The sequence below is a fragment of the Galleria mellonella genome, unplaced genomic scaffold (genome assembly GCF_026898425.1).
Source record: "Galleria mellonella isolate WM207_F2 unplaced genomic scaffold, CSIRO_AGI_GalMel_v1 utg63, whole genome shotgun sequence".
Taxonomy (NCBI): Eukaryota; Metazoa; Arthropoda; class Insecta; order Lepidoptera; family Pyralidae; genus Galleria; species Galleria mellonella.
In genome coordinates, this window is record NW_026442130.1 from 12,790,904 (window position 1) to 12,807,537 (window position 16,634).

The 16,634-nt window shown below is 36.4% G+C and overlaps 1 protein-coding gene across 1 annotated transcript; it reads right to left on the reverse strand.

Annotated features, from left to right (window-relative positions):
* Nucleotides 1–7,600: 7,600 nt before the first annotated feature.
* On the reverse strand, nucleotides 7,601–15,104 carry LOC116413063 (endocuticle structural glycoprotein SgAbd-2-like). The gene is made up of 4 exons (XM_052899848.1): nucleotides 15,049–15,104; nucleotides 12,970–13,243; nucleotides 8,904–9,110; nucleotides 7,601–8,297 (listed from the first exon to the last, which is right to left on the reverse strand). Exons 1-4 carry the CDS (start codon nucleotides 15,055–15,057, stop codon nucleotides 8,248–8,250), a joined length of 540 nt encoding a protein of 179 aa, XP_052755808.1. The 5' UTR covers nucleotides 15,058–15,104; the 3' UTR covers nucleotides 7,601–8,247.
* Nucleotides 15,105–16,634: the final 1,530 nt, after the last annotated feature.

Below are 16,634 nucleotides of genomic sequence, written 5' to 3' on the forward strand. Positions count from 1 at the left end.
CCCATGTGCATATAAACCTATGGTTTGGAAAGAGAATCATTGGAATCGGTTCCGAATATACATACAAAATTACTCTATTAAATTGAGAACCTCTTCATTTTGAAGTCGGTCGAAAACTTTATTTACATATTTTTTCAATGGATTTTTTTAATGTTTCTAAACTAAGAATTTTAAACAGTAACTTCTTCTGTCCTGTTGGATACTGCAAGGAGAGGAGAGTCGCGGTAGTAGTAGAGAGTTGATTTAAAAATACTTATGGACAAACGGACAGAACGATGTTATTGCAGTATATCGGGTGAGCTTATTATATTGGTCACATAACTGTACAGATGTAGGTAATGGGTAATGGACGAAATGTAGGTATCGATATTACTAGTAATTGAATGGATGCTGTGGGCTAAATGAAATCTTATTATCGCTTGTTTGACCACGCATTATGTTACGTTTTTTTAACCGACTTCAGAAAAAGAAGAAGTTTCTCAATTAGGTTTTTTTTAGATGGGTGATAATGGTATGGTAACACCGCCTGCGCTAACGGGATACGCTGGCGGAGCACCAGTGAAGGGTGATAGATGAGAATGAAAACAGGCCAGTTAGCCCATCATGATGAATTCATCAGGAATTAACCATGATAGTTTCCAGGGCGAACCGCGAGGAGGTCAACCTGGTTGGGTATATTGCTAGCAATGGGATTCTCAGTCTACATTACTAACAATCCCTTTCCCCCCTCTCAATTAGGTTGTTTTTTTTTATTATGTTTGTTACCTCACAACTCCATCAGTTCCTAACCGATTTGGTTAATTCTTTTTTTTTTATCTGAATGGGATATACATACAGATTCGTCGCATATGGACGAGAGGGAGACTTTGTACAAAAGTCGATTGTTGGGAACCTCTGTCCCATTCGTGTTTCTACCGTGAAGCAGTTGTGTTTGCATGGCTGTGTTTCGGTTTGAAGGGTGGGATATGGCGTGAATTTACAGGGTATAGAGTAATAACACCTGAGTCCTCAGGAATGGCAACGTATCATGGGCGAAACAGTAGACTCTGTTATGTCCATGGCACTGCTCATATCTATAGGCGTCGGTTAGAGTTGCCGCGAATACTCGCTATTATTCGGTATTCGGCATTACTCGACATTTTTTTTTTTTGTTATTCGTCGAATACCGAATAATAGCCAGTATTATTCGACATTCGGCGAATAATCGTCTAAAATAAACTTTGAATGAATAAAAAAGACTATTAAGTTAAAAATAATCAAACTTTATTATTTTCATTAATAAAACAATACACAGTGTCAATTATTATCATTAATATAAAAAGTTAACTAAGACTCAGTCTTGCCATGTTGATGTAATTAGTTAGGCTTTTTAATTAATACTTAAAATCCAACAGAGGCAGATTGTGGTGCAAAAAAACTAGTTTTTCTGCACGTTCGGGAGCAAGTCGGTTTCGCTTTTCTTCATAAATTAAACCGGCCTCGGAAAATAGTCTTTCTGAATAAACAGAGCTTGCTGATGTGATTAAGTATCGTTTAGCAAGCTTACTTAAAATAGAAAATCCATTCTTATTGGTATTCAAAGCCCAGATGTTTTAAGAGGGACGCTGCTGGTCATCCCTCGCTCTCCTTTAGTCGGCTATTATGACACCCACAAGAAAGGAAGGGGTAGCCTATTCTAGGACTACATGGCTATTTATGGGGTAATCAGAGATATTTATCGACTGTTGCCATTGTGTTGAATACAATACTCAATTATTGACATAGAGTTATTAGTGCATATTTGAATTAAACATAGTAGAACGCATGTTTACCGTCGTCACTCGGTTTAATATGATTTGTTGAGGGTATTTCTCATCAGCGGAATAATGTCAGAAGTAGATATAAAATTAAATCATCATCTTCTTGCATTGCTGTCACTTATGGGCGGGAGCACCTAAATACCAGCTTGAACCCTTCGACTCGTTGCAACGCGCTATGAGAATTGTCGGTGATCCCAGGGTTACAAGCGGTATCGAACCCTTAGGTCTTAGGTGAGATTTTACTCTGCGTGTTCTATCGCTTATACAATGGATTGTGCTCAGAGGAATTGTTCAATATGATGCCCACGACCACTTTCTACCATCGTACGGCTCGCCATCGACAGGGTGTTCATCCACGTATCGTACAGTCTCGATGGTCGCGTATAGTGCAGTTTCAGAGATGTTTCCTCCCACGAACATTCAGGTTACAGAATGAGCTCCCTGCCGAGATTTTCCCAAGAGCCTACAGCATAGGGTTCTTCAAAAGGGGGCTAAAGAGGTTTCTTCAGGGTCGGCAACGCGCGCGTAATACCTCTGGTATTGCAGGTGTTCATGGGCTACGGTAACCACTTACCATCAAGTGGGCCGTATGCTTGTTTGCCACTTAAGTGGTATAAAAAAAATAAAACCAATCATAACATATGTGTATATTTCACATGCTTTTTATCATTGTGCACCAAACCTAATGTTCCAAGAAAAGTTTATAGTCTACGAGATTGGGTATGACGTAAGCCTTGCAATCTATCATCAGAATGTTTAATATTGCTATGAATATCCATTGAAGCATGACCGTATGCAACCTCATTTGCAAACATTGTCGTGAAGAATGTTATATTGGTATTAAACAATCTGACACATAATATATAACCTTACCAGAGTGGGGGGAGAGGGATTGTTTATAATAAGTTCTTATAACCCCTTATAGCTAGCAATATACTCTCTCAGATCTATCTCCACTCGGTTCTTCCTGGATACCATCATTCTTGTCGAATTCATCATGGTGGGCGAACTGACCTGCATTCGTTCTCACCTATCGTCTTCAACTGGTACCTTGTCAGTGTATACCAATAGGGAGGGCGGAATTACCATTCCATTTTCACCGTTTAAAAAAAAAAAAACTATGCCTTGTAGTTTGTAAACGACTCCTAGACAGAGGTTTTTCTTAATTCCACTGTATTTTTTATTACACAAATTCTTACCAGAGCGGGGAAAAGGGATATTTATAATAAGTTCTAATATTTCCATTGCTAGCAATATCCCTAACAGGGGGGAAGGGATTGTTAGTAATGGGATCTAACCATAATCCATTGCCAGCAATACACCCTATCAAGTCGACCTCTACGTGGTTCCCCCTGGAAACCATCGTGGTTGATTCTAGTGGAATTCGTTACGATGGGCTAACTGACCTGCTTTCATCGTCACTTATCATCCCTCACTGGTGTCCCGCCAGCGTATACCGATAGCGCAGGCGGGGTTACCATTCTATTATCATCCATTAAAAAAAATCCTTAACAGGTCGACCTCCACGTGGTTTCTCCTAGAAACCATTGTGGTTAATTTTTTATATATTCATCACGGTGCGCCAACAGACCTGCTTCATATTCATCTATCATCCCACACTGGTACTCCATTAGCGTATACTGATAGTGCAGACGGGGTTACCGTTCCATTATCATCCATTAGGAAAAAACCTTACTAGAATGAGGCATTGTATAAAAGTTGTCGTTAGTGTTTCTGATATGAAGCAGCTGAATTTGCATGTCTGTGTTTCGGTTTGATGGTAAATATGACATGGTATCAAATATGCATGAAGGGATGGACAGCAGCGTCTGTCTTAAAATATCACTAAAGCGGTGGCCGATCAGCCTGCCAAGCGTAGTTACTTTGGAGGCCTTTGTTTAGTAGTGGACAGTTAAAGGTTGATATTTTGTTTTATGCAACTTAGAACGGTAAACAAGGTGACGGCCCACCTGATGGAAAGTGGTACCAGTCGCCTATAGACATGAGCAGTATCATGGACATAACAGAGTATACTGTTTCACCCATGATACACCCTATGCGTTGCCATTCCTGAGGACTCAGGTATTATTCCTCTGTATCCAGTAAATTCACTGCCATATCCCACCCTTCAAACCGAAACGCAGCCATGCAAACACAACTGCTTCACGGTATAACACCATAGTCCTGGGGGAAAGGGATTGTTAGTAATGGAGACTGAGAATCCCATTGCTAGCGATATACCTAATCAGGTCGACCTCCTCGCGGTTCCCCCTGAAAACTATCATGGTTAATTGCTGATGAATTCATCATGATGGGCTAAGTGGCCTGTTTTCTTTCTCATCAATCACCCTTCACTGGTGCTCCGCCAGCGTATCCCGTTAGCGCAGGCGGGGTTACCATTCCATTTTCATCCATAAAAAAAACACCATAGTCCTTATGAATGGCAACACACATATATGTTTAAAGTATGATAAAATTTCTATAAGACCAATTTGAAGGTATACTCTTTCTGATAAAAGAAAAAGTATTTTCCAAATTGATTTACAAAAGACTGAGTTCTGAGAGAATTAATAAAAAATAAAAAATATGAAATATATATATATATCCTCCTTTTGTGAAGTCGGTTGATAAAATGTCAATCTTCCTAACGTAGGAATTAGGAAGAGCAACACTGCAACAGTTATCGCTCTGCAAAAATTAATTCTGAGAATTGATAAAAAAATAGTTTTGACATTGTTGGTTTAACCTATTTAGTTATTTTTATTGCATACATTTTAATGAGGTAATTCCTTATCACAGTAGCAACTCTTTTATATAGATAGACAGATATGTATGTATATACTTATGCGTATATACTTATAAATAGAAAACTGAGTTTGTTCGTTTGTTTGTTAGTCACTTTTTAGTTAAATAAAAAACAATTAAAGTAAAAACCAATTGGATCGAAAAGCTCGAGACCGTACAAAGTGATGCAATTTAGAAGCCAGTCAATCAATCATCTTTATTCATATACATCTGTTACAGATTCTTATGATACGTCAATCTATAATTATAATAATTACTATATAAAATAATATTGATTTAAAAAAAAATACAATAATTACATTTACAATACAATTCACATTAATGCAATATTCAAATCCATGCAGTTTTGTCATTTAGACAGTCATTTATTTTATAATATGCTTTTGTACTTTATTGAGTAGCTTATATCCTACACTGGATTGCCGTGAGCTGATGATGATGATGACCAAGTGGAAAATGTCATCAAATTGACAACGATTGGATGCGTAAAGCACAGGACAGTATAAAGCAATTTGGGAGTATCATATGTCCTATACTGGAATATTGGTTAATGATGATGATGACGATACTAGTGGACTGTCAGATATTTTTGTTATCACAATTATATAAATTATAACAAAGTAATTTTTGTATACAATATAGTATAAATAAATTAATATAAAAACACTTTTATATAAATATATAATTAAAAAATACCAATAAAGTCATTAATGAGTGGGTTTATTGATCCTTCATCAGGAAAAAATAATAATGTATCGCGGTGTTTCCCAACGTGAAGCCCACGCCCCACAGGAGGGCCTGATAGGGCAATTTGATAGTTAAGGGGGGAGGGAGGGGGGCAATAAAAAAATATACTCGAAGCGGCCATTTAAACGCAATGCTACGAGTAGATATCGGTGCCAAATTTAATAAAAAAGTAAATTTAAAAAAATTATGTAAATATTTATTAAGTACAATTTCGTTTGACATTACCAAAATATCAACTCGGCGATTAGAGTCGTCAAGTAAACTTTGTCGGAAAAATTTATGTATGGGGGCATAAAAATTTTAGAAATGTTCAAGTGGGGCATGGCACTAAAAAGGTTGGGAAACACTGATGTAACGAGAATTTTAAAAGGTATAATTTTAATAATCGATTGTAATCGATTACTATTAGTCGATTCATTCACAATATTGATAATACGTTGAGTCATCTCAAATAATCGTGACGAATCTCAAATACAGTGCTGACAAGGCTGTCTGTTTAATTGTACCGTACAATATCAGTGTTATAAATTATTTATTTCTCGCTGTGTGATGATGGCAGGGCCGGCTCTAGGGACATGAAGGAAGAGGAAGAAGGCAAAGTTGTAAATGACAATTTGGAACATCGCCCAATACGAACATTTTGTTTCCAGGGGTATTTTCGTTTTTACCAAGCATACATTCGTAAACAAACTGGCAGTCCACCAGATGGAAAGTAGTACTTGCTACATATTTCTAGCATCATTCACATCAAAGACGTTTTCGTGCTACTAACAGTACCTCTTACATACCTATTTTGTAAAGAATAATAATGGAATGGTAACCCGTCTGCACTATCGGTATACACTGACGGGGTACCAGTGACGGGTAATAGGTGTGAATGAAAAGGCAGGTCAGTTCACCCATCATGACGAATTTCTCAAGAATTAACCAAAATGATTTCCAGGGGAAATCGTGTGGAGGTCGACCTAATAGGATATATTGCTAACAATGGAGCTATTAGATCTCCACTATTAATAATCCCTTCCCCCCATACATACTATTGCCAATAGGTATTTCAATCATCATCATCATATCAGCCGTTTACTGTCCACTCCTGAATATAGGCGTCCCCCATAAAGTGGGGGGTTGCCAGTAATTGTCACGTTTGGCAGGCGAATTGACAGCCGCAGTTAATCTTTGGTGATGTTTTAAGAGGTACGCTGCTGCCCATCCCTCGATCATTAAGTTTCCTTAGTCGACTCTTACAATACTCACGGGATAGGAAGGAATGGGCCATTCTATGCCTAGACAATAGGTATTTGTTCTTACTGAATACTTATGATTGTCATAGCTTTTGTGAAGTATATAAATTGTATGGTTAGCAGTTTTTTCATTTGACAGTTGCGTTGTTGTAAATTCAATAAAGACTATGATTATTAAATTAAAATCATAAACAACGAGATAATTTCTTAAATTTCTGTTTAAAATAAAATGAGTACCGATTTCTTTGTCATATTTTAACAATAATATAGTATTGAGTAGTTTCCAAGTATTTTTATTTAACTTTTAATATGTAATGATAATTTAAATGACATAAAATTGAATCATATATGTTTTTACTTTTTTTTTATAAAATAAAAATATTTGCATGCCTACATTTTTTAAAATGTATGCCTTAAACAATGCCTACATTGTTTAAGGCAATTAAACACATGCCAAATATAGTAAGTACGTGATTTTTGTTTATAATTTTAAGACTGTTTAATGCAAATGAAGAAATAAATTCATGAACTCAAAACCCACAACAGGGCCGAAGCTAGATTCATGTTTAAGGTAGGGCAAAAGAACTTTTTTGTAGAACAGAAGCCATAATTAAGTGACTTCGAAAAAGCGAATCATTCTAATTTTCCTGGGGCTTTTTATTTTAAGTTAGGTCATTGGGCCTTTTAAGCTAGGGCATTGCCCCTAAATTGCCCCCCCCCCCCAGCTACGGCTATGACTCACAGATGAACGTTGCTTGGATCATCATGACAAAGTGTATTCTAGCTTGATGACCAGGCGATTGGTGTGCACAAGCAGATGGCCCACTTGGTGGAAAATAATAACTGTCGCTTATAGACATGAATCGACAATTATTATTGCTTATAGTCTTTTTATATTTATATTTTTTTAATGATTGGTATAAATCAAAGAACTTATATAAAACATATTTACAGATTTATTTATAAAAACAACATAATAACTAATAACTGAACACATACTGACCTTCATGTCCAAACATTCTTTCAGATCACCCGATATAAATACATAGTACCGTGACATTTTGATATAATATAATTATAAATCGAAATAAATATATATATTATTTATAAGTGTCAATAAAAAAAAAAAATTATCGAAGCCTAAGATTGTTTAAGTAAAATGAAGCAATGAAAGTATTAAATGATTATTTAACACAAAATGCAAATGAAGCAGCGCCAACTTTACATAATTAATGTGGTATGAATTACATGTATTATTTGATACAGAAAATATTTTTTATGGCACTAGAGTTCATTATCCAAATTAATAGTAAAAATTAATTTAAAATGATTTGTAAACTCCTTATAAGTTTCTTATTGTCAAAGCTGCAGTTAGAAAATATTGCTACAACATTTTTTACAGGCGCTTAATATTTGATTGCAAAATTTAAAGACCATACAAAAAATGATAATTAAATATACTATGGATTGTAATGAATAGTGTAGTAAGAATATTATATTTCAAATGAAACGGTACTATGCAAATTTTTCAGATGCCTACTTTAACAAACTATTTTATAATAATGTACAAAAATAAAATAATATTAAATTATTATTTCCTGTACACAGGTGGCAGTGACTATAGCTTAAAATAATCGTTGTGCAACTATTGGTCTTCAGTAGCCGGCGTCAGCGTCGTAACTATTTATTTTTCTGTCGTAGAGTCCTGGCAAAAGGAAAATTTAATAACACGATTAAGAGGTTAACTTCGTAAAAAATGCAAAGTAAGTTTTTTAAATTGTATCTATCTTGATGTGGTGTTAAATCGATACATTAGATCCATTTCAAAATCTGTACGTTATCTGTAGATATACCCGTAAAATACTAAATTTGTTTTAGTCGCGTATTGGCAAATAAGAAATCCTTATGTTTAGAGCGGTCATGATAGAACTTCAATAAATTTTTTTTTTTTGCTATCGTTATTCGTGCTGTCATGTATGGTCACCACAGAATTTGTTTTTTCTTTATGCAACTTAGAATGGCAAACAAGCTGACGGCCCACCGAATGGAAAGTGGTAACCGTCGCTTATAGACATGAGCAGTACCATGGACATAACAGAGTATACTGTTTCACCCATGATACCCCCCATGTGTTGCCATTCCTGAGGACTTAGGTGTTATTCCTCTGTACCCAGTAAATTCACGCCATATCCCACCTTTCAAACCGAAACACAGCCATGCAAAGACAACTGCTTCACGGTTGAAACACGAATGGGACAGAGGTACCCAAGCAATCGACCTTTGTACAAAGTCTCCCTCTGGTATATTATACCTTGAGATCCAGCTGTCAGTTGCAAACTCCTTAAGATAGCTTCAGGGATCGGTGGTGGAGTAGGCAAGTGGGCGCCCTCTGCCCGGAAGCCGTTCTCGTCAGCTGTGTAGGTAACGGTGTAGGTCTGGCCATCATCACCTATGTACGAATAGGAGCCTGCTACCTGTAGGGAGCCCTCTTCTGGAACTGCACCGGGAATAACACGTCCTGGAAGCAGAAAACATTTTTTATGCAACTTGAAATAGCAACTAAGCTGACAATGGTTCATTTAATGGAAAATGAACGAACTATATGTGATTATAAATCATCTATAAAATAAAATAAAAAAAAAAAAATTATTCAACTAAACCTAATTATGTACATAGAAGGATAAGATAGCTAATGTGGTAATGGGTTGGTCACATAGCTAGAAGAACCGATAACTGATGGGGAAGAAAGGTTCTTGAGAGGCAAGCCGGTACGGGCAAACAGTGTAGGCGACCCTCGACTATATAGAGTGACGAGCTCAAATGTATTGCAGGGAGTCAATGGATGCAGGTGACTCAGGACTGTTCCTTATGACAGTCTGTGGTCGAGACCTATCTTCAGTAGTGGACAGATAACGTCTTATATGATGATAATTATAAGCATCTTTGAATAGTAGTTTTTTCATTAATCTACCGTCTACTTTGGAATGAAATTTCACTTGGCAAGAACGAGTAAAAACACAGCAAAAATGTCAATGAAAAATGATCATTATAAACTTTATATTGATAAAAACTAATTAATCAGAGTTCTTGATCAAACCAGTTCCTACCAGAAGGACTCGTCCATGAGTATGAAGTGTCGGTCAGTGTTTTTTTTTTTTTAGTTGAAAATGGAGTGGTAACCCCGCCTGCGCTAATGGTATACGCTGGCGGAGCACCAGTGAAGGGTGATAGACGAGAATGAAAACAGGCCAGTTAGCCTATCATGATGAATTCATCAGGAATCAACCATGATAGTTTCCAGGGAGAACCGCGAGGAGGTCGACCTGGTTGGGTATATTGCTAGCAATGGGATTCACAGTTTCCATTACTAACAATCCCTTTCCCCCCAGCGCAAGTGGGGTTGCTATTCCATTATCACTCATAAAAAACCCGCAATCATTCGCTTCCGCGTATTCAGGTAAATACTAAACAACCAAAGGTTAAGCCAAACCAAAAATTAAGCCAATTGACTTGATTAATACCATCGTTAACCTTTATATATATTGCATTGTTTGTATTCACATAAACAATTAAATTACATAACACGATTATGATGTCCGATAATCAACGCGCCGACGTGAGGTAAATAAACATTTTGTAAGATTTATAGCGATCTGGTAGAAGGTCGTATGGGAGTTATGAATTGTGGGTTGAACTGTGTCCGATTTTTTTTTGTGGAATTTGTATTAAAAACAATTTGTCGTCAAATTTGGTATTTTTTTTTGTGGAGTACAAACTTTTTACAATTATAATGTAAACGAAAACTCTCATCGTTCATCGATGCCTTTTATTCGTTTTGAAATTAATATATATGTATTTATATAATATCTATATATCAATGGATATTAATTTTGTAATATTCTTTTGTGAAGCAAAAGTTAACTTGTTAAAATGTAGTATGGAGATTTAGGGCTCGCCTTTCACTAATGCGAGTGATAAATATTTTAGCGTTTTAACAACGAAATGTCAGCGCTTGCTCGGAATTGAACTGGTGACCTTACAGGATGGCGAGGTCGCACAATTGAAGCGAAACGAATGGTGCATCGCTCAACACGTTGAGCGACACTTTAACTTAAGTGTCTTGTTGGACATTTTTAGAAAATTAATTATCATATATCAGTTGGTACGCGAACAGGCATATGAATGCACGTTTGGGATTTGTATAGCAAAAAAAAATACAACCGCATTGAGAAGTTGCTTTTATGAAGTCGGTTTAAAATAATTTGAATTTAGAATGAGACCGTGCCTTGTAAACATTCCGTATTGCTGTGTAGTAGTAATTCCGTAAAAAGAAAAAGAGTTATCAATGCAAGATCATTGTGATCGCCTTTTTACTAACATATGTTAAGTTTTTTTATATTCGCATATTAGGTCGAATATAAGGAGCCATTTCTCTATTTTTTAACGTATTTTATTTTGACAAATTCACGAAATTATTATTTTATGAACCCTTATAAATGAAAATGATAATAATTTTCACTCTTTTCATTTAAGAGTTTCCTCTTGTCGGTGCAACTAATTCATGCATCTTCCACCAGCCAGCTCTATCCCAGGCCATATCCTTGACCTCCCTATACGACATGACACACAGTGTTTTCTTTATTTGTCCCATGTAGTTGTCTTAAGTATCATAGTATATTTATTAGAAAAGTAGCTGTTTACCGCGGCGTTGCTCGCGTGAATCGATATATACCTTATCCTATGATTTAAAATACGATATATGACCTACCTACATACTTTATAGGATTTTATACGTGATTCTTTAGATTGATACAACTTTTTTATTTATAAACCGATTGAAATAAAACAAAAATTAAATGTTAAATAGGGCAAACCGTAAAGCATTATTGAAAACCGCATTTAAATCGGTTAAGCTTTGTCTGAGGTTAGCGCGTACAAACCTACAGACAAACAGACAAAATTCTAAAAATCATCGTTTTGAGGTTCTATTGCATTCATAAAGCCTCCCTATAATAGTATATATCTTCCAAATACAGACAAGAACCAGTTACGATTTTATTATATGTATTGAGTAGTTTATATTGATTCTTTTACAATAAAAATTCGATGTTATGTCAAATTGAAATGCTTAGAGATTGGTTTAGAGAAATGACGCATTAGAATCGACCCCAATTTGTGAGAGCCTTCTAAAAACTTAACACTTGACATCCGCATAAAGTGTCAGTTATTTAATCACTTTGCACTTTATATGTTAATTGAAATAATGTAAACAAAATGTAAACTAATTACTTGTACAAATAAAATTTAGAATAAATTAACTTTGATAATTAATTTTATTGATTTAATAACTCTTTTTTTTGTAACTGAACCTGTTCCTTTTAAATTTACGACGCATGTAAATGACGTTATTAATGATTTAATTGGTGGATCCGTTACATAAATCGTAGTTTATTTATATATTATGACTAATTATATATATATTTTTTTTGTTTCATATATTTTATATTTCAATTCGTCTGCATTTTTTTCTATATGATATCATTGCAGCTTTTTTTTTTCTAATGTATGATAACGGAATGGTAACCCCGCCTGCGCTAACGGTATACGCGTGCGGGGCACCAGTGAGAGATTATTTTTTAATGGATGTAATTGAATGGTAACCCCGTCCGCGTTACCGGTATGCACTGGGGGGGCACTGGTGAGGGATGATAGGTGAGGATAAAGCAGGTCAGTTAGCCCACATTGACGAATCTAACAATAAATCAATCACAATGGTTTCCAGAGGGAACCACGAGGAGGTTGAACTGATATTAGTATATTACTAGCAATGGGGCTACTAATTCCCATTGCTAACAATCCCTTTTCCGCCCTCACCAGTGAGGGATGATAGGTGAGAATGAAAAGGCAAGTTAGTTAGTTCATTTGATAAATACACTTGGAATTCAGCACGATGGTGTTTAGGGGGCACGCAAAGCTCGATCTGACTATATTTCTAGCAATGGGACTGGTAATCCGTATTACTAACAATCCCTTTCCCTCCTCACGAGTTACCAGAGGGAGACTTTGTACAAAAGTCGTTTGCTTGGGTACCTCTGTCCTATTCGTGTTTCAACCGTGAAGCAGCTGTGTTTGCATGGCTGTTTCGGTTTGAAGGGTGGGATATGGCGTGAATTTACTGGGTACAGAGAAATAACACCTGAGTCCTCAGGAATGGCAACGCATGGGGGGTATCATGGGCGAAACAGTGTACTCTGTTATGTCCATGGTACTGCTCATGTCTATAGGCGACGGTTACCACTTTCCATCAGGTGGGCCGTCAGCTTGTTTGCCATTCTAAGTTGTATAAAAAGAAAAATGATTATAAATATAGTACTCACCATCCTGTTCCACTTTAGTTCCGTCGCTGGTTTCATAGGAGTAATGGTAGCCCTGCTCATCGATTTGATTATCATACTTCAAAATTGTGGCTTGATTTATCTGACTGGCGGATCCAAAATTTTGGCCGCCACTTCCAAAGTTTTCAGTACCGGATCCTGACTCGAAGGGTGTCTGGAGACCAGCGTTTGACCCGCCCGAGGATCCGGAGCTGGCTGGTAGGTAGACGTTGTCCAGGCGAGCCGCTGTGGCTGACGCCAGTACGAATACGATGAACTGAAAATTACATCATATATTGTTAAGCAATTTTCAACTAACATCAAAAAGAGGGGGGGGGGGGAAGGATTGTTAGTAATGTGGAGTAATGGCCTCAATGCTAGCAAGCCTTGTTAGGTCGACCTCCACGCGGTTCCCCCTGGAAACCATTGTGATTAATAATTCTTGCATTCGTCACGGCGGGGTAACTGACCTGCTTTCATACTCATATATCACCTCCTGCTGGTGCCCTCCTAGTGTATACCGATAGCGCAGGCGGGGTTACCATTTCATTATCATCCATTAAAAAAAAACATCAAAAAGAATTTGTTTGTATTTTTTTATGTTTGTTACCTCATATCTCCGTCAGTTCAAAACTGATTTAGATAGTTCTTTTTTTATATGAAAGGACATACTTACATATTGGTTACATAGAATTTTTATCAAAATCGGATGAATAGTTTAGTTTTTAGATCAAAATAATCATTGGAGTCGGTTTTTTTATGGGGACACAATCTTATATGATTTGATTTATGGTGAAAATCTGAGTAAATGAAATTATTTTTATACGATTAGGAATTGAAAAAACGCTAGCTGAATATAATTAGCAACGCTAATAAGCTGCTATAGGTATGAATAGTTCCACGGACATCACAGTTTATACTGTGACGCTCATGGTAGCTCTAATGCGTTGCGTTACGCGGGTTAACAATCCTTACGCGGGTTAGCAAAAGTTAGTAATGTTTTAAGAGGAACGTTGCCGCCTATCCTTCGCCCTCCCTTAGTCGCTTTTTACGACATCGACGGGAAACAAAGGTGTGGCCTATTCTATGCCGGGACCACATGGACATTCACTCGTAAGTCCCATTTAGAATTAATTTCAATAAAAAAATGTATTATATAGTTCTTTTTTTTTTAATTATTTGATCTATTAACCATCTAAGATGGGTGTATTCATAAAATTAGGCGGTATGTTTTCAGAAGTATTCTACTACACTAGTATTTATTTTTATTTGTATTTATTTTTAAATAACGAAATGTGATATCAGAAATAATTTAATTTTTTTTCGATATTTATGATTATGTGTTTTACTTGGAATCGTTCCAAAAAGTTATTAATTAAAATTAAAATATATAATTCAATTTTGTAAATTAAAATAACATAATTTTAATTAAATGAAAATAAATTATTTTAAGTATGCCGGTTAAGTGAGAAAGTAAATAGGTATGTTCAGTACATATCTGTTTACTTTCTTACCGGCGTACGTTTAATAAAATTTTATAACGTTTTATTATAAAATAAATAAATAAAAATTAAAAAAAACACGTTCCATTTAAAAAAAAATATGACACACAACCTACCTTTGACTTCATCAATAATAATTCACAAATATCGATCAGTGTATAAAATAAAAAAATATATATATATTGGATACCAATATCTTTACCATTATTATTAATTTAAAAAGAGTTTGTTTGTTTGTTACCTGTTAGCGCCTTAATAGCTTAACCAATTACTGTAAAATTTTATATAAACGTAATAATATGACATGGATAAAGTTATAGGCTACTTAACATCCCGACCAGTAAACGTATCCCGATCACGCGGACGAAGTCGCGGGTAAAAGCTAGTACAACAAAAACCACAATCCAATCACTCGTTTATTTTTTTAAATCGATTCTAATTAGTGATGTCCCATATTTTCATGGACCGCGCAAGTTTGCAGTCACTCACAAATTGTGACACTTAAAACATCGTATGCAAATAGAAAGGTAAGTACTGTATATCACAGCATTGCTGAAGGTAAATAAACACAGGTACTAACGTATTTCATATCGACGTAGATGCGTTTCGTACGGGTGATATCAGTGAAATGTGTTGGCTAAGTACATCTGCCTCGTTTTATAGCAATGCCTAGTCGAAATATTCGAATGATATAGGATCGGAATGCGACGCTCGATTTTTACCATCCCTTCACGATTTATAAACTCTATTTCGTCGTGCATAAAGTTCATATTGGATTTAGATTGAAACTGTATCAAATACAAGGACTATGATATCGATTACTTATACGTTTCCGATGATGCTACCTATTGGATTGCTATGAATTTGTATTGGATCGATAAACTTGACATTGGATTTATATTTATTGTAATCGATAATCGTATTTGGTTATTGTTTTTGGTGTTTAATTGTAAAGAGGTACATTTTGAAATTTTTCCGTGTGGTCCCGGCGTAGAATGGGCCACCTATTCGTTTCCCGTGGGTGTCGTAAGAGGCGAGAAAGGGAATTTAATGGTATAGGGATGAGCAGTAACGTTCCTCTTCGTTCACCAAAGAAAGCCTAACTGCGGTTGTCAAACCGCTTGCCAAACGTGGAAACTAAGGGCAAATCCCTCCAAACGCAGCAGTGGACAGTTAAGGGCTAATATCATCGTCATCATATTCTGAATTCCGCAAAATAGCTTCTTTCTGAAGGAATAGTCAAGTCAGAATGAGTAGTCAGTCTTCGGAACCGGCGTCCGTACATAAGACGAGTAATGAAAGGGCGAGAAGCAAGAGATGCGTTTAAGGATATAGATCTTTGGGAATCAGTTCTCTTTGTCTACCCCATAAGAGACTTGACGTGAAGATATATGTCAACACATATATCTATAGGAGACGATATGTTTCATTTTACATTTTTTTGTATTTAACTTGGAATGGCCAACAAGCTGACGGCCCACCTGATGGAAAGTGGTAACCGTCGCCTATAGACATGAGCAGTACCATGGTCATAACAGAGTACACTGTTTCGCCCATGATACCCCTCATACGTTGCCATTCCTGAGGACTCAGGTGTTATTCCTCTGTACCCTGTAAATTCACGCCATATTCCACCCTTCAAACCGAAACACAGCCATGCAAACACAACTGCTTTACGATTGAAACACGAATGGGACAGGTAGCCACGCAAACGACTTTTGTACAAAGTCTCCCTCTGGTAAACATATTTTTTTATTATTATTATTTTATCAGCCGTTAATTGTCCACTGCTGACCGTAGACCTCCATGTCTACTGCCTCATGCTGCCTCAATCATTAAATTCCCATAGTCATCTTTTACAACACCTGTGGGAAAAGAAGGGGTGACCCAGACTATGCGGGGGAAAAGGGATTGTTAGTAATGGAGACTGAGAATCCCATTGGTAGCAATATACTCAACCAGGTCGATCTCCTCGCGGTTCTCCCTGAAAACTATCATGGGTTTTTTTTTATGGGTGAAAATGGTATGGTAACTCCGCCTGCGCTAACGGGATACTCTGGCGGAGCACCAGTGAAGGGTGATAGATGAGAATGAAAACTATCATGGTTAATTCCTGATGAATTCATCATGATGGGTTAACTGGCCTGCTTTCGTTCTCATCTATCA